The sequence below is a fragment of the Micromys minutus genome, assembly GCF_963924665.1.
Source record: "Micromys minutus genome assembly, chromosome: 7".
NCBI classification, from domain to species: domain Eukaryota; kingdom Metazoa; phylum Chordata; class Mammalia; order Rodentia; family Muridae; genus Micromys; species Micromys minutus.
The window spans coordinates 45514282-45539334 of record NC_137976.1 but is presented as its reverse complement, the minus strand read 5'-3'; the positions used below and the strand labels follow the sequence as shown (position 1 = coordinate 45539334).

At 41.2% G+C, this 25053-nt stretch overlaps 1 protein-coding gene across 1 annotated transcript in view; it reads left to right on the top strand.

Annotated features, from left to right (window-relative positions):
- MORC1 (MORC family CW-type zinc finger 1) overlaps positions 1-25053 on the top strand; it is a gene marked incomplete at both ends in the record, with an annotated part of 145875 nt that overhangs the window by 93980 nt on the left and 26842 nt on the right. Inside the window, 3 exons of the mRNA XM_080919493.1 lie at positions 10752-10820; positions 12617-12862; positions 14384-14488. Of these exons, the coding sequence (XP_080775619.1) occupies positions 10752-10820; positions 12617-12862; positions 14384-14488 (420 nt within the window). The remainder of the gene's footprint in view (positions 1-10751; positions 10821-12616; positions 12863-14383; positions 14489-25053) is intronic.

Here is a 25053-nt window from a genome sequence, read left to right as displayed (position 1 = left end):
TCTGATTGTCGCTTACCTCTAGGAACACCCACATGAGAATACCTCAGGGTTATTCAGAGAACGGTCATGGTAGAAAAGGCAGGCACGCCTTGTCCTCTAGTGTGGAAGGCATATCTCTTCCCGGAGTTGCATCTCTCCATAGTTATCCATACACCATACAACATTCCAACTACTTATATTCATCTTTACAAAGGGAGAAGGGCAAGTGATTAATCGAATCAGGCATCTGTAAATGGTGACGTTACAAGTTTTCTGTCTAATTTTCACACCAGTTTTGCTCCCAGGGAAAGAACAGCACAGAAGAAAAGGCCGCCCAAACATTTGTAGCACAGCAGAGTGGTATTTGGTAAAAGAAAGTAAGCTGAAAGGAAAGGCTACCTCAAGATCTGTCACCCATGGTGGTTCATTTCCTAAAACAAAGACATTGTGTAATTGATACTCTCCGCCAACCAGCCAAAAAACCATGGTTATAGATTGTGTGACTGGAACAGTCCTTTGCAATCATTCTGCTGAAAATATGGGTGCAGAGTTTGTACCCAACTCCAGTGTAGGTTTCCTTCTCCCATCAGTACCTGCATTCTACACTGGGTGACAAGCGCCACCTGCTGGCCAAGAGAAGCGTTTCCACGTTCACGTGCCGCTTGAGTGCTTTGCTGCTGCTTGACAAATTAACTGGATAATTGCTTTTCTATTTTCTAATGTACTGAGTCAGTACTTTTAATACCACTGACCTATGAAATCAAATTCTATGCAGTTTAGGATGTCTAAGCTTCCAGTTCCCCTCCCTTAGTTTTAACTCATAGCTTAAATTACTATATTCCATTGTATATCAAGGATGACTCTGTACATAGAATTTACTTTTAGTTACATTTGATTCAGGCATTTTGGGACCACATTAAAATACCCTTAATGCACTCAGTCATTAAAGGATGAATCATAGTTTCATGCTTTAAACTAACCTACTACAGTATGCTTATCTTTTATTTAAAATTATAATTTCTTTTTATTTTATGAGTGTGTGTGTGTGTGTGTGTGTGTGTGTGTGTGTGTGTGTATGTCAGGGGGGTTGCCTGCATGTATGTGTGCACATGTAAATTCAGTGCTCATCGAGGCCAGAAGAGGATGCTGCATTCTCTGGAGCTGGAATTACATATGGCTGTGAGCTGCCATTTGGGTTCTCAGAATCTGCATGTTTGTGGTGTGTGTGTTACTTTGCCTGTGTATGTATCCTCTAGACGTTGTGGCTAATAGTAATTTGTTAGGCTCTCTGTAATCAGACGACTGTCTTCCTAACATGCTTTTAGATGGTTGGCCTGGTTCTTCTCTACATTCTTCCACAGGCTTCTTGTATCTGCACTGCCCTGAGAACCGTTGTTCCTGCTGTTCTCCTCTGGCCTCTGCCCTTTCTCTGGTCCCTTCTGATCTCAAACTAAAACCCAACCCAGTGAACGTTTTAATCCTTCCTGGCCCATAAAAGCACCCTTTCCCTTCTGGTCCTCTTATCCTTGGCATATGTTTCTTCCAGCACACTCTTCCCTTCTCCCCACCACTAAAGGTACTTACATAGTCAATAGGCTATACACCTTTAGAAAGAAAATGTTCATTTATCCATAGCCAGCATCCTGGCAACACATAGGGTTGGATCTTTTGAGTGATAGGTATTTAGCAAACAATGTGAAAGATGGAATGAATAATTTGATATTTCATTTAGTAAGACTACACTGTGAGACTTTGGAACTTGTGCATCATATATTACCTGAGACCATTTTTTTTTTCTTAACACTCAGTCAAAGTAGAGTGGAGTATACTGAAATAAACAGTGGACATTTAGATTTCATTTGTCTTGTTTACAGTCTTCCCACCAAATGAACAGTCCTGGTGGAATTCCACACCTCCTGAAAGGGAAAGGCAGCAGTAGCTTTCTATAGTTTTGCAGAGCTGCTATGGATACACACAAAAAATGGACTTAAATAATCTGGAAGTTCCCATGTTGGTCATTGTTGCTGTAAACGCTGAGCAAAGACGGCTTGCAGACATTTTAGCCGTGATTCTGAAGTTAAAATGACACATTTGAGGAGAACTTTGTAATGGAGAACATGAACACATTTTCCCACGTAGAATTCAGGCTTTCTAATGTGCCATTATTGTGTAGGATGCTGATTTCAAATCAGTGTCACCACGGTGACAGATGCCTTAGAAAGTGCATTGATTTATCACAAGTACTTTCCAACCACCTTACACCAACATCTGTGCTGTGAAACGTATGGCACCCGAAGACCTCTTGTCTTGCAAGAGGCCTATTATTCTCATCGAAGATGATGGATTTTACTTTATTACTCTGGCTACACAGATCTCATTTCTCCATGATGTTGCATTATGGGATGGAAAATGCATGATGTGTTCACACTGGAGGCCCTAGTCCATGCATAATAATGAGACAGAAGAATTGCTTGTGATTAACTCTCCCAGAAGCCTGCTGAAGGCAGGGACAGTGCCTTGGTGTTTCTCTCACTACAATGCCTGGCTCAATGCTTTGCATAATAGATTTAAATCCTAGGGTGGTCCTCTATCCTCAACCTGATCTGGTCAAAGTATCATCCTAAGAAGTGTTAAACTTTCTGTCAAAACAGAAGTTTGTATTTGCTAAATTACTCAGATAGGGTCATTAGCTAGAGAAAAGGAATCAGCCTGGTGTCATGGCATGTGATTCACAGAGCCCAGCTTCTGGATTCCCAAATTACTCAACGCCTTTTTCACAACATTGGAACTAAGGAACGTTGCCTACTGTCATCTGCTATTGAGCCTGTCAGAAATGACCAAATACTGATATTGAAGGCCAAGATGATTGTAAATCCAGAGGTGGACATGTCTCTTTTTTGGAGGACAGAAATAGTTTTGACCATTGCATGCAGGCAAGCAGAGTTCTATTCCTCTCTCTTTACTTGCTAGTCAGACATTCCTATCCACATCAGCAAGCATGAGAGGAGAGGATTGGATGTGTGGCCTGAAATAATTCAACGGGGGACAATACTCCTTTAGATTCTGATGTAAATATATCTGTTTGATCTCTGCCCTACACTCCTCCTTAAGCACCTGAATTGTATGTGCCACCAGTTCTCAATTAGTGTACTGGTTAACCAGGGTCCCTCAGAGGCTCCCCGGCATCCTGGATGTACTTTGGAGCCTGATCTTTTCCTCAGCCGAGGAAGGTACAGGTATTCAGCTTCCCTCCAAGGCTCCGCCTTGCTTCTTTCTAAGGGATACCCTGGCCTCTCAGTCTAGAGCTCTGGACACAGCATTTGTGTGTCCTTCTCTGGGAGCGGGCGCCCTGAGTCTCATATTGCTTGGCTTTAATCTCCATTCTTACTCAGATCCTGAGTTCACATTTTGAATTTAGTTCAAGGATCTGGAATTTATTACCGTTGTGACTTTGATCTTATATGTAGCACCACTGGCTTGTTAGTCCTTGTTGAACCTTGAGGCCTGCATTTCTCTCATCTATTATCTGTCTCAATTCTATAGGCTCAGGTAAAATTCAGACTGAATCCCTCTCTGATTCTGTTTCCACCCTAGACTTTAGCAGCAGGTGCATTTAACCCTTTAGCAGTCCCAGACTCTACCACTCCATGTGGAGAAGGACTGCTGATACCCCAGGGTCCTGCAAGGGTAGAGCCTTTTCACATGCACAGAAAAAACTGTGAATCTAGAGCTAAATGGTGATTTCTGTCTGAGGATTCTGTCAGTTTAGGCAGCTTTAGAAGGCAAAGTGATCATAGGCTGTTTAAGTGGCTTTTTTGTAACTATTAAATTTTTTTTACATACAATATACTTTGATGTACACCCTCTCCCAACTCCTCCCAGATCCTCCCATCTCCCTACACACCCAACTTCCTGTTATTTTTTTTCTCTAGGAAAAAAAAAACAAAAAACATAAAACTAAAGACAAAGAAACAAAGACCAAAACAAAGAAAAACCACAAAACAAACAAAAAGAAACAAACCAAACCCAAACAGAGCAACAGCAACAAAAGGCATGGAGTCTGTTTGGTGTTGGCTAACTACTCCAGGGGTGTGGTACCTGTCCAGGAGTCCTGGGTTAATGTATCTAGTAACAGGCCGCTGAAGAGTGACTCTTAAAGTCTTGCTTATCCCTCATCAGAGAAGCTTCCCCTTGCAGGAGATGGTAATTAACACAGAGATCCAACTCAGGTCAATTCAGAGAGAGAGAGAGAGACTTTGGCACACTTAGCTCTGAATGGGATGTCTTCATCAAACCCTTCCTCTAAAGGCTCAGTTGTGTAGAAGAGGAGGCAGAGACATTGTCAGAGCCAGAAGTCAGAAGTGGGGGATGACTCCAAGGCCGCAGTGTCATCCAGACCCAACAGGGCTGATGCATGTATGAGTTCCAGGAGACTGACAGAACAAGATCTGCTTAGCAGCTTTTTACGAAGGAAAAGGAAGTAGTAAGTGGCAGTAAAGATTTGCCCAGTAGACCTTAGGAGATGAGAAAGTTATTATTAAAAATACACACACACACACACACACACACACACACACACACACACACACACACACACACACGGAGGGAGGGAGGATTAATTAATTTTTGCTACAGAAATGTCCCCCCAAAACACACTCTTCAGTTTCAAGAGGGAAATTCTTCAAATGCTCATTAGTAATCAGTCACAAACTAAACTCAAACATGTGTTATTTCTTCTTAGATTTCAAATGAAGTAAATTTAGTTGATGCAGAAACATGAAAATATTTTTCTGTACTCTCCCACACACCATCAAAACACACACACACACACACACACACAGAGAGAGAGAGAGAGAGAGAGAGAGAGAGAGAGAGAGAGGGAGGGAGGGAGGGAGGGAGGGAGGGAGGGAGGGAGGGAGGGAGGGAGAGAGAGAGAGAGAGAGAGAGAGAGAGAGAGAGAGAGAGAGAGAGAGAGAGCAGGGATGTGGAAGGAGGAGGAGAGACAGACAGATTGACTGACTGTTCTGTTTTCTGAGGCATTGAGTCTTAGGCTAGTGAGGATGGCGATCATCTATATGAGAAAACATCACATCTCTGGAAATGTAGATTCCTGGATGTACCCCAGGTTCACAAAACAAAAATTTTTGTCATTGGAGCCTTGGAATCTTCATTCCAGGCTGTGTCCAACACAAATGCTGACCCCTTTCCTTCTGCCTTGGGGGATCCTCTGTTTTCTGCTTTCACAAATAACCTACATGAGACAGCTTTTGCTAATTCCACTGTGGTTCGCAAGACTCTGAACTTGGGAGAGAAATGCAGTCACCTTGCTGGCGGAGGTTAGGTGTGCCATTTAAAAATAAATGCCTGCATTTTTAAGATTTCTGTCATAATTATTTTTTTCTAAATCTGAAAAGATGATGGGAATAAAAAGATTCTGTGATTAGGAAACAGCTATTCATTAGGGAGCAGAGAAAGAATTGGAAGTGGATCACTACGCTGACAGAGTTCAGCTTTATAAAAGTGCAATCAGAGACGGGAAAATGTGTTCTTCAAATTAAAAATGAATATATGTGATTTTAAAAGATACTTAAAAATAATAGGGCAACCTGCAGGCTGATGCTGGCAGCCCACGTCGGTTAATGGAAAATGCTACTTTTAATTAGAATGGAAAGACAAACTCCACTTAGTACATTTAGCACAGGCAGAAGAGTTTAGTGCCAGTTATTTGTCTGTGTCTGTTTCTGTAGAGGATGCTTTGGAGAGAGAGTTGAAATGCCCTACTCTGTCTTAATTCCTTAGCACATTCCTCATCTTTTGGTATTTTGCTTTGGCTTTGGCCCTTTAATTCTGTTGCATTGGGAAAAATCCTGAGTGGGGATTAGATAAGTTGAGAAGAATGTAAAGAAATCAACTATTTATAGAAAACTGATAAAGGTGGGCTGGACCCTGCATGACCATGCGGGACGGTGGTCTATCTGTGGCTGAGAGATTCATCAGTGTTTCTGAACTGTAGAAAGATAGCCAGTGAGACTGAAGAATCTTATCACACAAGAGAGGTGCGGGGTCTTGCTTATGCACAAGCCCAGAAGACAGAAAAGGTGAGGTCTAGGGAGAAGCCTTAGGTTAGAGGAAGAGGAGCTCTGTTTTCCCAAGACATGGTGATAGTAGTTAAGGGCCTTCACATACACTAATAACCTTACTTTTGTCTTCTCTAAAGAGGAATCAGGACCATCTGATGACACTGAAGAGCAGGAACTGTGTATGGGTCCCCAGAAGAACAGCCTTGTGTGATTAGGAACAGGAGCCGATTAGGGACCAAAGAAAGAACTGACCAGGCGATGAGAATCGTGCATGCCCTTGTGCTATGGAATCAAGAGTCTTGGAAGTCTGAAATTTCTGAGCTTTTGAAGTATTCTCTTCCTGTTTTCAGTTGAGAGAATAAAACCTCACTTGGATAGGAGAAATTAAGAAGTTCAGAATTAATAGTGATCCTAAGGAGACTCATGAGTGACCTGAGGACCCAAGAGCTAACAACCATCAGGAGGGGTTTTTCTCAGTAGAATTAGAGAAGGAAGGAATATGGGAGAAGAGGGGAAGGATGAGGGGAGGAAAGTTTTCTCTGACAGCCACAGTGTCAAAGATACTCCTGACACAAAGCTATACATTGTAAGGAAGAGTAAAGAATTTCACAGCTGGTTATTTTTTTTAAGGAATGAAAATGCTCTTGAGAGAAGCTCAAGTTAAGCCATCCCTGGAATTAGAAACTCACCTGTTTCTCAAGAGGGAATTCACTCCCGACATTTCCTAGAGGGCTAGGATCCAGAGGCTGGAGAGGACAGAGACCTAAAATAGAACCAAAATGATTGGCAAAACCCCCCCAAAAACATAAAACAAAACCATCAACAAAATAATTCCTAATGATATTCTGCTATACTCCAGGGAGGGCTAATCCAGCAACCGATAAAACAGATACAGAGGCCCACGGCTAAACATTAGGCAGAACTTGTGGAATCCTGTAGAAAGGGAAGGAAGGAATATGGGAGCAGGAGTAAAAGACACCACACAAAATCCAGCAGCATCTGCCACTCAACCAACGACCAGCATGGGAACAACCTAGGCTCTCTGAATGTGCACTACAGTTGTGTAGCTTGATTTTTCTCGTGATCTTCCAGCAGGGTCTGTCTCTGACTCTTTGCCTGCTTTGGGGACCTTTTCCTTCATACTGGGTTGCCTCTTCCATCCTTAATACAAGGGAGATGCCCAGTCTTACTGCTGATTGATATGCTGTGTTTGAAGAGGGAGGGACCTGAAAGAGAGGAGGGAGGGTAAGCTGCAGTCAGAATGAAAAATGAATGAATGAATGAATGAATGAATGAATGAATGAATAACCAAGAGAAGAAATAATCAGAAAGGAAGTGAGTGAAACTCAGGTGAACAGGAGAAAGGCAACTGCAGATTTTCCAGGTTGCATCAAGTACCTTTAGTGAAAGACAGGAAATAATAGCCATCTATTAACAGCAGTATTCAAAACTGCCGAGTGCATAGCTGAAGGAGAAAGGTGTTCACTACAGTGTCTCTTCCTCCTCCTCCTCTTCCTGTGTTCTTCTTTCTACTTCCATTCTGTTCCTTGAAGCCAGTACAGTATCTTCTATTGGCTTCTTGATGGCTTCAGAATGTTGTTTCTTCATAATTATTAATGTTTTTTTATTCAAAATGCGGCCGAAAACTCTGACGTGCTTTTCAGTGTCTCTTATCCTTTTGTAGAAACAGTTCTAAAGTTAAAATGAAAGAGTAGAATTTATGGGGATTATAAAAATCTCCACTTACAATTATTGTTTAGTGATGTGGTTAATACGCCAGGTCTGATTCCATTACAATAAAACTGTATAGCAAACTAATTATCTTTAAGTTATTATTAAAAATGTTGTAAATTCAAATACTGTAATTGAGTCATATATTATAGGCAGGCTAGGTTCAGTCTGCTTTGCCATGTCAGGAATCAGTCTCATTATAGATGGTTGCCAACACTTAACTGGAAATGAATGTTCTTGACACCGCTGAAAGTGCTTTCAAGGTGTGATCGCATCCAGCATGGAGAATAGAATCTGTCAAGCTATGAATTCCAAGGAGATCCTAACAGTGTTTCAACTGTGGAAAGATGGGCAGTACACTCTAGGACAATCTGTTTATTCTACAATCAGCAACCCTTTACCAAGTGTCTGTCACATCCCAAGCATTATGCCCTGTGCCTCATATTAGAGAAACATGCTTGAAGTTCAGTCAATTACAGTACACCACTAACATGAAGCTGTGTGACTGTGTGATTGTGTGAAACAATCATATAGAAAGGTAGAGTTCTGGGGAACTTTGGGTGTAAGTGTAGTTGTAAATACACATCCTTTCCACTCTTTCCAGAAAGTCCTTTAAGAACAAAGCTTATAAAGAGCAAAGATGTAAACCGCATTAAGCTAGGAGACATCTACCAAAGATATTTCTCAGGGTTGTTTGGGGAATCAAGATGAAACAGGAGCTTCAAAGGAAAAAGGAGAGAGCAGTTGAAGAGACCCCAGAAAGAAGGGTCAGCAGGGGTCAGCATGTGGGCAGCTACAGAGAAGGGCACTTGTGGAGATGGAAATGTACATTGCTTACAACGGAAGAAGGGCTTTGGAGACCCTGTTGGACAAAGGCCGGTTCATGGATGTAGGATACAGGGGATGCTCGTGAAAGAGCTTAAGAGGCAACGACTGACAGAGGAGCAGTTTCTGTAGATATGAGAGAAGTTGCTTTGCTTGGCAAGGACTTACTGGAATCTTACCTTGCATTCTACGTTTCCTGTGGAGACACTCTGGTCAAAAGCAATCTTGGTAAACCTAACTCACAACAGTGTGTTTTTAAAGAATGAACCAATGATGCTCTTTTTATTTTTGTAGCTTCAAAGCAAAACATATTAAAACGTAAAAACCCATTTTCTGAAATGTTCTGTGAGCTGAAAAGCAGCATGGTTCTTCCTTAGGAACCTGGATCCAGCAGTTGGGATGGATGCTTTTGGAACCAAGGCTTGAAGGATGAATGGGTTTGGCAGAAAGATAAAGCCGGACAGGACCATCCAGTCTATAGACATGGGTTGTCTGATGGTACGGCAGTATGAAAGGTGGCCATGTAATCAGGGAGGAATGTCAAATGCACGAAGGCAGAAGGGTAGCAGAGAGATAGGAAGGGGTCAGGATTGGGGGTAGATGTTAGGAAACAGCTCATATGCCCATGGGTGTAGTGAGTTTGCACTTATACAACCTCAATTGGTTGTTCATGTGCCAGGTGCCTGAGGTTCAGCCATGGTACCACCTCCCGTGGTAGAGTTTCTCCATTCTGACTGCACATCAGAACCACTTGCAAAATGCAAGATGTGCTGCCTGAACCAACCCCTAACAGTTGAATGAGAGTCCCATGTGTAAGGATGTGATACAATTTCCACAGGCTTTTCTGAAGATTCTGATAACATGCATGCAACTCTGATGGTAATGTTTTCTTCTCAACTTGATTTGTTTTTTAATTTAGTCTTACTTAGCATGTGTGTGTGTGTGTGTGTGTGTGTGTGTGTGTGTGTGTGTCTGTGGATGACTACCATGCCATGTTACAGTTGCCAGAAAATAGCTTTGTGGAATAAGTTGTCTCCTGCCCTTACATAGGTGGTGGTATATAATTCAAGTTGCCAGATTTTCTTGGTAAGCACCTTTATACACCAATCTATTTCACCTGCATTTTCTATTTTATTTTTATTACATTTGTTTATTATTTAGTTAGTTAGTTGGATGAAGAATGCTTTCCAACTGTGAAGGTAATTGATTCTTTATGAGTGTAATTGGTTCTTTCCTTTTTTTAAACTAGTACTGAAAATCTCAGGTTACAGGTCTTGGTGACAAACACTTTACCCACTGAACCACCTCATCTCTTTGGTGGTGATTTTGACCTAATGCATTTTGAATTTACAGAGGATTCAGTTGGGGAAATTTACATAGTTTGATCACTAAAAGGTATGATGAATAGAGAAGGTTTGGAACCAGGAACATCCTTAGCCTCTAATATAGGTGTCTATGCTGATGATCTACCAATCAAGACTGATCCCATGAGGATATACTGTGAAAATCACCTGTTCAGATTTGGGAGGGTGACCTTGAAGGTACCTGCAGATGTAACATATTGCTAAGAACTATGTGAATCCCAGGACAGTGCATTTCAGGCCAGATTAGTGAGACATCATCTTAGAACAAAACAGAAATAGTAGCTAAAAGCACTAGCATCAAATGAGCATCCTCTTCAGAGGGAGCAACAGGCCCCCTTCTCCACACCCTGCCTGGGGATACAGGAAGCTTGTGGGAACTAGACATAAGGCAGTCAACAGTTCACAGAAGCTCAGCCCAGTGCTTCCAGCAAGAAAGAATAATGCCTCAGGTCAGAATGCCCCTGAGCTCCTCAGGCAGAGAGCAGAGGGTCTCAAGCCAGGAGAGGCAGGAGATTATGGGATAGAGAAGCTAGACCCAGAGTTTGATTAAGTTGCTCATAAAATATTCAATCTGCAGTGCTTACTAAAACAATCAGAAGTTACATTACCTACACCTCTGTAAGAACATCCCTGTAGCAGAACTGAAGGATTATGGGTAAGGACCAGGACCTTGACACTTCTTTAGGAAAATAAGAATACCGAGTTTCTGTAATATGCCAACCGAAAGGCAAGTTTTGGTTATTAAATTTGCCTTAATATTCTCTTTCCATAGAAGTCTCAACTTATAGTAACAAGCAAGATCCCTGAGTTCAAGTCCTCATGCCTTTCCTCAGCACCTAAGGTGAGCAATTACAATAGGATTCAGGATCCAGAAAGATGGCTCCGCTATTAGGAGTGCTGGCTGCTCATACGGAGCATCCAGGTTCAATTCCCCAGTGACTCACAACCATCTTCAGTCTCGGGATCTGACACCATCTTCTGGCTTCTGTGGGCACTGTATGCATGTGGTATTTAACATGCATGCAAGATACACATACATATAGAATAAAATAATTTAAATCTCAAAAATTTAAATAAACACATAAACTAATGTCCAGGCATCTGTTACATTTCTCCCATAAGCTTCCTGGGTCATGTGGGTGTCTATGCTGTGGATGGTGAGCTCACAGAGAGAAGTACTAGTAGATTTTAGCTGACACTGTTTTTTTCACTAGACATATATTTATTATAAAAATTTAGAAAATAAAACATAAATAACATTAAATCACTTATTATCCTACTAGTTGGACATGATGACAATTAAAAAAATTATTTATTATTATCTCATATAATACTTCCCAACTAGAGCTTCTCCTTTTCCCACTCCTCCAAGTTCACCTCCATCTCCCCCTCTTCCCAAATCCATTCCTGCACCTCCCATAAAAGAGCAGCCCTCCCAGGGACATGAACCAAACATGGCAGAACACGATAAAATAAGAGCAGACATAAACTGTCACATCAAGACTGATATAATGAGGCAACCCAGTAGGAGATAAACGGTCCCAAAAGCAGGCAAAAAAACTCTGTCAGGAATCATCTCAAACCACCAAGCCAACAACCATAACATATATACAGAGGGCCTAGTGCAGACCCATGCAGATCCCATGACTGCCTCTTCAGTCTCTGTGAGCCCCATGCTTACTTGATTCTGTGGGATACCCAGACTGTTTCTTTTGAACTTTTTGCTAGTAATGAGAAACATGGCTGATAATCCAGAGCCTCACAACTGGTAGAAGTGCAGAGAGAATGTGTCTGGGGCATGCTCCACCCTTCATGCTCAACCTCAATCTACATCATACTCTGCCCCACACGGCTCAGAACCCGTCATGGAGGATTATGAGAGTGTGAGATCAGGGAGACCTTCTGTGTCTTCTGAACATGGCAGGGCATTGCACTCATAAACACAGGAGCTGTTGCTACATGCCTACTATCTGCCCTAACCAAGTCAGTCTGCATTGTACCATGGATGGGGAAGGGGCACATGAACCCCAGCCCCGAGCTGAGGCAGTATTTACAGGGGATGGCTATTAGAGTTATTTTTCTTCAGAGGCATGGCCTTGCTCCAGTGGGTGGCACCACACCCGTATGAATATAAGCAGCATGAGTTGGACTTAGTGCATTTAAGAAAAAAGGGGGGGGGATTAAATTGGAAAGGGGATGGATGTCTCTTAGTTACTTTTCTACTGCTATGAAAAAGATGTACATATTATTTTGGAACACCAAGCAACTTGGAAAAGAAAGTATTTAATGTAGGGTTTCACAGTTCCGGAGGATGGTCCTTTGTAACAGGCAGGGGGCTTGGTATTAGAACTAGAAACATTGAAGAGAACTTACATCTGAGGGAGGGAAGGGAGAGGAGGTAGGGAATGGAGGGAGGGGAAGGGAGGGGAGGGCGGGAGACTATGCATGGGAGTATTAGAAAGCATGCTAACTGGGAATGATGTGAGCTTTTAAACCCTGAAATACATGCATCTATGGGTACCACTCATATTGGAACAAATATTGGGGAGATCTGGAGAAACTGGTGTGCAAGACTATGGGGTGAATAAATGATGCAGCCACAACTCATAACATTACATCTTACTGTTTTTAATTAAGGAAAAATCCAAACTCGGGAGAATCAAGCCCTCAGAGGCTGGCCTAACTCAGGGCAGTCCTTCACTTGTTGAGCTGTCATTCAGCCAAAGAGGCCAGAAGAGAAGCACAGAGGATGCCGACTCTGATGTGGAGTTCGTCTGCATGGCTAAGATTCCCAGGAAGTCTGTGGAGAAGAAGGCGCAGCACCTGCAGCCTCGTCATTCCCCAGCTCTGTTGGAAAATCTCGCACATGAGGACACAGCCCAGGCATGGCTTTTTTTTTTTTCTTCTTCTTCTTTCCATTCTTTTATCTTATTCACAAAATATATAATAATTTCCTTTTTCTGGAAATAGCATGTGGTAAAGGTTTTGCTTCATTTTCACATTTTTAGCTCACTCTAATTATGGGATGTACATTGCAACCTGTGTTTGCTGGATAAGGTCCTGAATTCTATTTTTTTCCCTTCCGTTCTCTATTTTGGAAGAAAAGTTAGATTGCTACTATCAGCACAATTTGGAGAGCTTGGCCAAGTGACGGTGCCACGAAGAATGCCTGGATAGAAAAAAAAAGCTCACATTTGTATCTTTTTTTCTTTTTTTAATTGGATATTCTCTGTATTTACACTTCAGATGTTATCCCCTTTTTTCCAATACCATCCCCCCTCTTCCTCCCATTGCTTCAATGAAGGTGATCCCTCTCTCAACCACCCTTCCCCCGCTCAGCACTCAGCGTCTTGTTGTTCCCCTATACTGGGAAAACAAGCCTTCTCTGGACCAATGTCCTCCCCTCCCATTGATGTCAGACAATGCTATCCTCTACTGCATATGTACCTGGAGCCATGGGTCTCTCTATGTGAACTCAATGATTAGTGTTTTAGTCCTTGGGGTCTGTGGTGGGTTTGGTTAGTTGATAATTTTGTTCTTCCCATGGGTCACATTTGTATTTAAGAGAAGAGGACAGGAGAAACTTCTAACTTACAACAGCCATGGTGTGGTGGTTTGAATGTGCTTGGCCTATGGAAGTGGCACTATTAAGGAGTTATAGCCTTTTTGGAATATAGACTAATAAATATGTTACTCTAGAATTTCCAGGTATGCAAATATGTGTCTCTTTTAAAGAATTGTAGTGCACACATTCCTACAGTATTATCATCATTTCCTTCTTCTTGTAATGAATGTCTGCACACATGAGCTTATGAAATGCTAATGACTTGCCCAGACTTTGCAGCAGTAGGAATGACATAAACACTTTGTTGCTGCTGATGATGGTGGAGGGTAGAGGCCGGAAGCCAGATTGGAACTGATTCACAGGTAGAGACAGAAAGTGGAGGCAGAGTATACACCAGCTCTTGAAAACTAAGTTATTTGGGTTTGAAAGATATTATACTCATGGAAACCAAAAAAAAAAAAAAAAAAAAAATGAAGTAGATATATTGGGAGATCATTTAGTTTTTTTATAAGTATTTAAAACTAAGGTAAATGTTATATATATATATAATTGTTATGTGTTCTTAGTTGATCTTTACATGTACTTACTTGAATGATATATGTCTTTCTATCTTTGCCTTCTTTTTCATGGTCTCTTTATATAGATTGCTCTTCACTTGTGATCCTCCTGCCTCAGTCTACTGAATACTGAGATTATAGGTGTGTGCTACCATCCCCAACTGATCATCAGAAGTTACATCTTCCCTGAGTTAATAAGAGTTTCTATGACATAGGATAAGTAGCTTAACCTTTACTGTTGATTGGTTTTAATGCTTGCCTATTTTTTTGAAACTCTTTTAGGTTTCTTCATGGGAAATAAAAAAGAGACAGAATGAAAACCTTGTGCAGGAACACAAGGCATCCACTGAAGTTGAAGCTAGCAGCAGAGATCCAGCTGTAGCTGTGGTAAGACAAACTCCATGATGAATGGCACCTTAATTCACATCCATAGAATTAAAGGGTCTATAAGATTTGGGTAGGTGAGACGGTCACTTGAAGATGAAATAGCAAACCCCAGAGACACCAAATGTGATAAGTAAACTCTCACTTGTTTCAGGCTGGGAGAACTTTGACACATATGTAAGTGTATGAAAAATGTCTACATAGTTTGAAGAATGTATCAGAGCCCCATGTACCAATCCAAATCATATACAATTTAAAATATGGACTCTTGTCAGAAATGTAGTTTTTCTTTTGATGTTCTGGTCTTCATTATTTATTTATTGACTGTCTAACATTCTTGTGGTACTAGAAACCGCTAAGTTATAAAAACACCAATCCCTGAAGTAAAATTTTGAATTGAATTAAATTCTTCAAAAGCCCTTCAGAGAAATCAGTTTAGGAAACATGGAAACGTTTTCCACTCAGTCAACTAGATAATGAATGTTCATTCTAACTGATGGTTGGTATCAAACAGCCAAGTATCTTGGCAACTGTGGAATCACTTTGAGTTTACAAAGCCAAGTGTGACAGTGCTTTGGTGTTCAGGATTGATTCAAGGACTAGCGATGTTGTTGACTGATTCAAAGACTGGCCATGTCTTCCTTTGTGCAGACCTGTTAAAAGCCATTGTCCATATGTTATATAACACTCTTTTTTTTTTTTTATGAGTTGTTTAGATTGTGCTTGGCCCCACAGGGAACATATTTTTTCTGACTTCCCTTTGGGAGAACATAATTGACCCAATGCATACAATAGGACTATTTAAAATAAATCTATAAACCTAGCTAGCCCACATAAAAGGCACCCAGGTACTATATTTAAAAACCGTATGCCTAGATTGGGCAGGTTGGGAGCAAGTCTAACATACCCTCCATCTAGAAAGTGCTTTGTTACTTGCTGTTTCTCCTGGCCATTTGTTCATGGTTCATCTCCTCTCATGGCAGCCTCCTCTACCTTTGTCTTCTTTCTTCTCTTCCTTCCTGGACTTGCAACCCCTTAATCTAATCCTCAAGTCCCACTTTCCTCCCTCCACTGGCCAGTCACAGGATCTAGCTTTCTATTGACCAGTTCAGTTGGGGAACAGGGTTCCCATAGCATCACTTGTTTTATTTATATGTGAGGATCTGCCCATGGGGCAACCACATTTTGAGAACCAGTATTTAGCATTAGAATACAAGCAGCATTTGAACAACCTACTGTAGGACTATGAAGAGGTTTTACTTAGGAAAAAAAATAAAGGTGGACATTTTCAAACAGAACTTCATTAAGTCCCATGTGCTCATTTTTCACCCCCTAGCTAGGACGTCTTGGCTAGTCTGCTCTCCTCCATATTTGAACCTATTCCTGCTACTTCTAGATATCACATGAAGCACATTGCTATCATTTTAAGAAGCCAATGGGAAAGGAAGGAAGGAAGCCAGGAAGGAAGTTGAAAAGAAAAAAATATATATGGGAGCAGAAAACAAAACAAAAATAACCCAACAAAACAAACAAACTTTAATATCAATGACAAGGAACTAAAATCTAGCAAGTAAACATGAAAGTATTTTCAAAGTTAGAAAAGAGGTCAGAATTTAACCAGAAGCTGAAAAGGAAGGGAGAACCGTGAGTGAGTGTTAACCACAAGAGCTCTGTGATGTGCACTTTGACACAGCTGCTCCTGGGACGGTTAGGAGTGTGCAGAGGCATCACCTGCCTCATCTGCTTCTCATGGAGCTGGATTGTCATTGTCATCTTTTCTAAACCGTGCACAAGCTTTAGTAAGTACTTACTCAGAAACTACTGTGTGTCTTTGTACTGTGTATTTCATGTTCTGGTGTCTTTTGTGGGTATGGTGGGTGATTTATTCTGATAGCTTATATCAGGATATTCATTTTCCAACTCATACAACTAATTAATTTGCATAAATGCACATTACTGAGATGCACATTAATTTCTGTTTGGCTAAAGTTGGAATAATTCAACTAGGACGTAATTACCTATGGATGCTTCTCTGTACTTTTGTTTTTTTTAATTGAAGATTCTTAAACCTTATGACCCATCACAGTTATCTTTTAATTACTGTGTATGTGTGTATGTGTGTATGTGTGTGTGTGTGTGCATGTGTAGTGTATGTGTGTTTTTGCACATGAGAGTGTACACCTGTTTTTATGTGTGTGTTATTTGGATGCTCTGCCTTTTTAATATGATAGTCAGTGCTAACAGAGGTACAAGAGGTTGTTACTTATGGAAGAAAAATTAACTACAACACAAGACACCCTCCCTTCATCTGTCATGCTACTATTCATTATTTTAGCAAGCTTAATTGATTGTGGAACCTAGGGCCTTATTCCCAAGTATAATAGACAGAGATGTATGGTGTGTTCCACCCACCATAGAAAGCTCTCACCTCATGCCTGGTTGTGCACTACTGTACTGGTTTCATGTTGTCGAGGGAACAATTTCATTCTGATTAGCATATTTTTCCTTGACTGTGTTAATAATGTCTACCCACTTGCCTTTAGACACAAGATTCATTTTCACAGTAGGGCACTTAATTTTCCTCCCTTCTGACTTTAGGTTCCTCACTGGCTCTTGAATTGACAGTTTTGCAAACTCAGGTGAAATGATGCTAGCACCAGGTGCCCTGCACAGTGTAATTCAACTCCACCATTGCTCAGTATCCAGTCACGTGGTCATGTGATCTCACTGTTGGGGCTCAGTGTTCGAACAGTTTCATCTATTAGCCTAATGTCTTCCTTTTTCTCTCCCTGAAGTCTGTTTTTTTTTAATTGAAAATAGATTTTTTTCCCTACATGATATGTTCTGATTATAGTATTTTCTTCCACACCTCCTCTCAGTTTCTTTCCCCTTTCATCTAGAGCCATACCCTTTCTGTTTCTAGTTAGAAAAAAATGGGCATCTAAGAATAAAAATAAGATAAAACAAAAACAAATTGGAATTGGACTAAACAAACTCACAGGAGGTGGGGGGGTAACTATGAGGACACATGCAGAGCAGACACACACATTTGCACACTTATGAATTACCTAAAAACATAAAAATCCCAAACCATGATATGTATGCAAAGGATCTGTAAAGTTTAAAAAAACAAAAATGTGTAGAAACAACATTATGAGACAAAGAACTTCCAGAGATGCTCTTGAGTTTCTTTTGTGTTGTCCATCTGCGGTTGGGTCCTGCCCTGCCCTGCCCTGCAAGTATTTTCTATGTTCTTTTCTCATGCTCTGTGTCACTTATAACAACTCTTAACACACACACACATACACACACATTATACACACACATTCACTACACACACACACAAACTACACATACACACACTACACACACACTACACATACACACACACTACACACACATATAACATACACACACACTACACATACACACACACTATCCACACACACTAAACACACACACACACACTACAAACACACACACACTAAACACACACACTACAAACACACACACTACATACACACACACTACACACACACACACTACACACACACACACTACACACACACACTACACACACACACTACACACACACACTACATACACACACACTACACACACACATTACACACACAAACTACACATACACACACACTACACACACACTACACACACACACTACATACACACACACTACACATACACACACACTACACACACACACACACACACTACATACACACACACTACACATACACACACTAAACACACACACACACACACACACACACATGCTTTACTCCCTAGGCCTTGGAGTCGTTTGCTTTGTCTGCAGTTGCTTTGGGCTCTGTAGACTGTTGTCACTTCCACGTTATTATATTAATTTATATATTGAAAAAACTGCCCTGAAAATAATGAAGAATTTTCCAGAAGATGCCATAATCCACTCTGGAATGTGCTCATTAGTCTTCTAGTTTGATTGTTGTTGGACTCTTCATCCAAACTTCAGCAAACTTCTCTTGTTGTTCTCCACAATTCTACTAGTCCAGGCATGATCCCTGGCAATTTAGGGAAACTAGAGTGATCCACATTTATCATTTCTGTTCCTGTAAACCTGAATTGTTCTCATGTGTGTGTGTGTGTGTGTGTGTGTGTGTGTTCCCAAGTGTGTGCACGTGCTTGTAGAGAAAGGAATGTGGGTGTGTCTGAGTGTTTTACTGAAATCAGTTCCCTTTTCTGTGTGGCCAGGATGAAATCTGGGGGAGGTTCTTCCCCTGAGTCACTTCATCTAATCTTCTTGCTAGTCTGAGGATTCTGATTCCCACTTCACAGATGAGAATAAAAGCTGTCCTTCCCAAGGTCACACTGCTGGAGGTGTTCACTCTGAACCTCAGCTGTCCAACCATGACTCCTGCTCCACTCCTTCTTTAAGGGCTCACTGTGACTTCTTGCTCTCTGTGTAGTAACTGATCAGTTATGAAAGCAGCCTCTTCCTCTTGGATCAGCTAAGACAAACCAACTTTCTGTACTCAAACATGAAGATTCCAAGAAATACCCATGCAGTGTATTGATCGACATTAAGAATTTGGAGTTAATTGACTTCGAAAGTTGTATAGATGAGCATCTACAGGCTAGAATCTTGAATTGACTTCTAAGAACCAGACCATCTAAAAACCGGTATGTGTAAACACACACACACACACACACACACACATACACACACACACACACACACACACACACACACATGAAGCATATGTATAAACGTAAGTAAAAATAGATCTTTGTTTAAAAAGCTCAATTCAGCATTGAGTCCTGTTGCTCTGTGTTCTCCCTACATCTAACCTGAGCAGCATACTTCTTTCTTTTCTCTGTACTTTCTTCTTGTCAGCCTGGGTCTTCTCAGTACTTATCTCTTCTTCTAGTCAGCCTGGTATTCTGTGTGACTCATCTTCTAGATGACTGTGAGAGCATTTCTGGCTCTCTAGTGTTCTTGCTCTTTGCTCTCCCACTCTCACTCTCCCCTCCTTGCCCCTCCCCTCCCCATTTCCTCCCTTCCCCCCCAAGTGCTCATGGCCAGCATCTGCTTCTCTACCCCTCTTCTCTCTTCTCTCCACCCCTACTACCCTCTTAACTCTCCTCCCATGCCCTGAATAAACTCTACTCTGTACTATTTTTTTAAAGCATTTCTGGGTAGTCTCTCCTCTCAGATCTCTTAGGGAGGAGAAAGTCTTTTTTTTTCTTTAACGTCATTGTGGCTATAGACTTAGCACTAACTTTTCCGTGACTTAGTGTTCTCTTCCTTTACTTTCAGAACATCCATTATTTCCTTATTCCCTCACACCCATTGATGAATACTTGCCATTCTGACCTGTTTTCTCCCTCAAGCATTTCCACCCTTATGTGTAAAGTTCAATTTGCCCTGCTTAGTTCCCGTTGGGAAGGAAGTAGAAGCTATTTTATTGTGTCCAACCATGCCAACTTTTGTCAGCAGTACCAAAGTCTGAGTAAACATTATTCCCCTGTTACTGCTCAGAGTGTTACATCTCTGCCAAGGATTTGTCTAAATTCCAGTAAAAACTCCTGTACATTGCTGTGTGATAGACTGGCAATTCGACTCCAGATTCCAGCCAGAAATTTGGGAAACGGGTCTCATACCCAAGAGCTGGGACTGGGTCTGATTGTATCAATCTCCCATTCCCCTGCCTCCTCACTCAAAAGTGGGGCAGTCTGGATAGCTATTACTTTGTCATGCAACATGAGGAAAGGAAGCAGTGGGAAGAGAATAGCAAGCAGCCTATCAAAGAGTTATGAGTTCTTTCAAGTCATGCCACAGATGAACCTCCCTCGAGGCTCTTTGCTTAAAGCCAGTGGTGTAACCAGGCTGTCATCCCAACAGATGGTTGCAAAAGCAAATGATAACGCTGAAAAAGGCTCAATTTGAAAAAAAAAATGTTGAGTTTGAGTTGAGTGAGAATAATTTTCTGAGACCCAAATGAGAAAGACAAAAGAAGTAACTTTGAATATGCTGTGAGTGCCTTCATTCGCCTTTCTGGCTACACATTCCAGATTTATGAAGACATATGCAAACTACTCTATACCATGGTTATACATGGATGGTTTAGATTTAACATAATGAGATGCTATACAACCTTTAAAAAAGTATTGTCCTATATCAGCAGTCTTCACAGCCAACATAAATTCTGCTGAGATTAATTTTTATATTTGTTTATTTATTGTGTGTGTTTATTTATTCTGTGTGCCTTCGTGTTATATATGTGCAACTTATGTATTGCAAGAGTAAGAGAAGGTTAAAAGAGACTACAGTCATAGGTGGTTGTCAGCTATGACCCACTGCTGTAAACTGAATGCAAGGCTTCTGAAAGACCAGCAAATACCCTTGATGCCGAGCTCTCTCTTCCAGCCCCTCATATAGCCTTTTTGATCAGACCGACTTTAGCTCGCTGTCTCCTCCCTCTGTGGGTCACGTCTTGAAGACAGACTGGCATATGGACTTATTATCTGTGTTCAAAGCAACATGCTCTGCCCTTCTTTTTGATGAATAGTTGATATTCTGACCTGTTTTTCTGTCTCAAGCATTTCCAAATTTGAGAGTCCTGTCAACAGAATTCTGTCTTCAGAAGCTTGATGGCCAGGTCATTCTGTCAGAAATATTTTTAAGTGTCAATGGAGTCTTAGATGTTTGGGGGAGATGTAACCACCAGTGTTCAGAACAGAGTTCAACACAGTTTGGGGCACAGGAAAGATCTATGATCAAAGGAACAAGAGGATGGAGTCATCTCTCTGTATCAGAGCCGCACTAAGCCACAAAGACACCTGGGTTGCCCTTACTGTCAGTCATTCTCTCAGAGAGGACACTTGCAGCTACCTGAAAGCACTGGGCCACACGAATGCCTAGGACCTTAACAGAGGTTCCATGTAAAAACCGAGGGACACTTGGTGAGCTGCTGAGTTGTCACCCAGACTTTTTTACAGTGATTACAATCCAGCCCAGAGGACAACCAGGAACAACTGCAGCTAAATTTTGGTCATCAGTGTTATATGGCAAGGAACTTAATAGGGTGGCTAACCCAAAATCATATAAATTAAAAAAAATAGCTAAGAGCCCACATCTGCTATATTCACCCTGGTCCTTGTTCCTAAGTTTTCATAAGAAACTGCATTGGTGTCACTGTAACAAGCACAGAATTCACCATTGACAGGGCTTCAGCATAGTGAAGTGGCCTTCATTTTGAAAGAGGACCATTTCTTCATCAGCCTTCCTTGTTGCCTTATGTGGACCAGGAAAGTATGGAGGCTGTTTCTAATACTACAAAAATATTCCCAGGGAATGTGTCATAAGATATAGTTCAGAGATGTCCAAGGGCTTTGAGGAAAATCATCTGTACGCAGACTGACCTGAGTCATCCATCAGCCAACTGGCAGACTGTGCAGCCAGCCATAAGACGAATGTGTGAGATCTGCGCAGGAGCGTCTCAAGGCTGACTTAGACGGAATCTAAATATTAGGGACCTGTGAGTGAACTACCAACCACCAGGAGTCAAATCACAGGGGCAAATTTACTAACCGTTGTCATGGCAGAGATTGTTAGGGACAATAAAAAGATGAAGTACACAACTTTAGCCCTAAAGACAAGAGGAAAATAACAGACACCCATACCCATGTCCCATGAGGAGCATTATATCATAGGAAGATGACAGGCTGTAGCTTAAGGGTAGATTCAGTTTCAAATTCAAACCTATACACTGTTTGCCAGTTTTATCAAATTTTTACCGTCTGTGGTTTGTATTTTGTAAACAAAGTAATAATGTCACCTACTGTCATGGTTGCTACAGGGAGGCATGGGATAATTGGTTGTGATGAAATGAAAATAATTCTGTGTAAGATGAAATACATCTCTTAAAGCCACCTTTGAAATTGGGAGGGAGTCAAATTCAGTCTTTATTGTGTAATCCAGAAGAAGGGAGCAGAGAGAGCAAAATTCTCTAGGGCGTATATGGATAAAGCAAGGGCAGGGTGTGACCCCAGATGCTGTGAGTCCTGGACCCGAAAACCAGAAAGTCTGAATGGGAAAATGTCAGTCATGGAAGAATTAGGTGCTAGTGGTCCTGAAAACTTCTGCTGCAACCCTCTATTTCTATGAAGATGTTTAATGGCAATTTTATGTTGGTTTATAGTTTTGCTAAATGAAAATCTTTCCTTTATTTGTTAGTATAGTTCTTAGTATTTTTTCGTACACTTAGATGTGTTTTGTGGGAACTCAACCAAATTGTGAATTCTGTTTTGAAGTATCATGGCAGGTATTGAAAGCATATGAACAATAATAAATAATAATAACAGTAATAAAGAATCAAGGCTGTGGCATGGTAGTGTTCTCCATCTCATAGTTGCTTGGCTACACATTAGCATTAGTATATATTCATAGTCATGGTTGAGAAGAAGAATGATTGTGTGTAGAAAAATGAAAAAGACTATTTAAGTAGGAAGACCTATCCTGTGTTTGTCTTTTAAAAGGATACAATGTCAAAAAAGAAGAAAATGTGATGAGACATTACAAGGGGACTTTTGTCTCATCTATATCTATATTTGTCTATCTAGATAGATTTTTTTTACGTATGTATGTGTGTGTGTGTGTATGAATACAGACACAGACACAGATGAAGTTACCAAGCAAGACTTTCTGTGATTTTTCTATAGAATGTCTGGCTGAACTTTAGGTTATAACAGAAATGTTTATTAGGAAAAAGTGAACTATGACCTGTTAGCTTAGAATCCTACTGAGAAGGGTTTGGGAAGCCGTCCACTTCCCAAGTCTATGCATGAGACAGTGAGAAGGCAGAGCCTGCAGGAAGCCTTCACTGTGTTTTGGTGTGAAGTTATCTCTTGTTCTTTTCTCCCCAAACCTTATCAAACAATGATAACAACTGAATCAGAGGGAGAAAGAGTTAAAAAAAATTAGACAAAACAAATCAAAACGGAAGTAAGAACTCATTGGAAATAATAAAAGGAAGGAGATGAGGCAAACATTTGAGAGAAAGATCGTGGTAAAGAATATGGAAGACTAAACAATAAAAGCAGTGTCGAGACAAATGTGTGCCATAAAGGGAAGGGAACAGATGAGCAGAGGAATCTTCTTGGTGTCCAGTAATAACGCTGAGGACTTGAGGTGTCCGCACAATATTTGTATTTAAATGCCAGCTCAGTTGTGTGGTTGAGGGGACCCGGTAAAGGAACTGCCAACATAACTGCTCTGTGATCGGGTGAATTGTAGATATGAGAGAGGGAACAGCCAGAATATCTGGAAGAGTCTGGAGTAGAGAGAGGAGGATTGGAGTAGAGGAGTAGATTGGTCATAGCCAGGGATAGGGATGTGGGAGGGAACAGCAGAGGTGGTGGAAACGAGAGTGACTGAGTGCCAATAGACAGCTCTGAGGAGGGTGAGGAGCTGTGATGAGAGAAGGGCCTGGAGGCTGGCACATGGACTTGGACATTTCCATTGAGCTTGTGTGAATAGGGACTGGGGAAGCTTTGATGTACAGCCAAGGGTAAATGTCTGTGGAAAGCCAAATGTCCCTTCTGCCACAAGTAAGAGAGATGACTCCTTTGGGCTAATGGGAACCAGTTTTACATGTTCTGAGGAATGCTGGGTTTTACTTAACCACCAGAACTCCTGGTCTAGCTTGAACTGACTTGGGGATATATGGACTGCCTTTGGAGTCTGTGGAATCTGTTTCCTTTGGGACTGACAAGTTGGAAGTATCCAGAGCAAACGTGGAAGGTGGAACGTTGCTGCTAATTAAAGCACTGTGTGCACAAAACAAGGTAGCTTGTCCTGCAGTCTCGGTCGTACAGCGAGGTGGAGAGTAAAAGAATAACTTTCCCAGGAGAGTTGAGACCTAGAAGGCTACAGGAAATAAGAAAGAATTCTAAGAGGATGTTCATATTCATTCCAGAAGTGACATTGTGCCTAGCCTGTAAACCCTGCATTCAGCACACAGCTAATCTGGTTGAATCAGACTTCTTGAGTTGAGTAGCTGTTTTGTTGCCTCCACAGTGACCACTCTGGCCAACACCATCTCTTCTAGAGCAACTGCAGAAGCCTCATTAAAAATCTCAACATTTCTCTTAGCCTCCGCTGTCTAAATTTATGAGTGTTCCATTTGAAGTTTAAGTTGTCTTCAGTGCTTCCCCTGCCCTGACTTTTCTAATCATTCCTCATTCCTGGACAAAACTCAGTGTCCTTGTTGTGGCTCCAGAACCCCAGATGACCTGAGCTGACATCTGGAGTTCTTACCACATCTATTCATTCCTTTCCTTGTCTTTAAACACTCTAATAAATATTGATCGAATAAAATATAAAAATGGAACATAATAACAGGTAATGTAAGTTCTGTAAAAGCAGAAGAAAACAAAACAGGTGAAAGACCAGGATAAATCCTGACCCCCTAACAGGTAAAGTAGAAGACCCCTAGCAGGTAGAGTAGAGCCAAAAATGTAGGATAGTAGGTTCAGTGACTCTGTTTCAGGAACTGGCTGACCATAAGGAA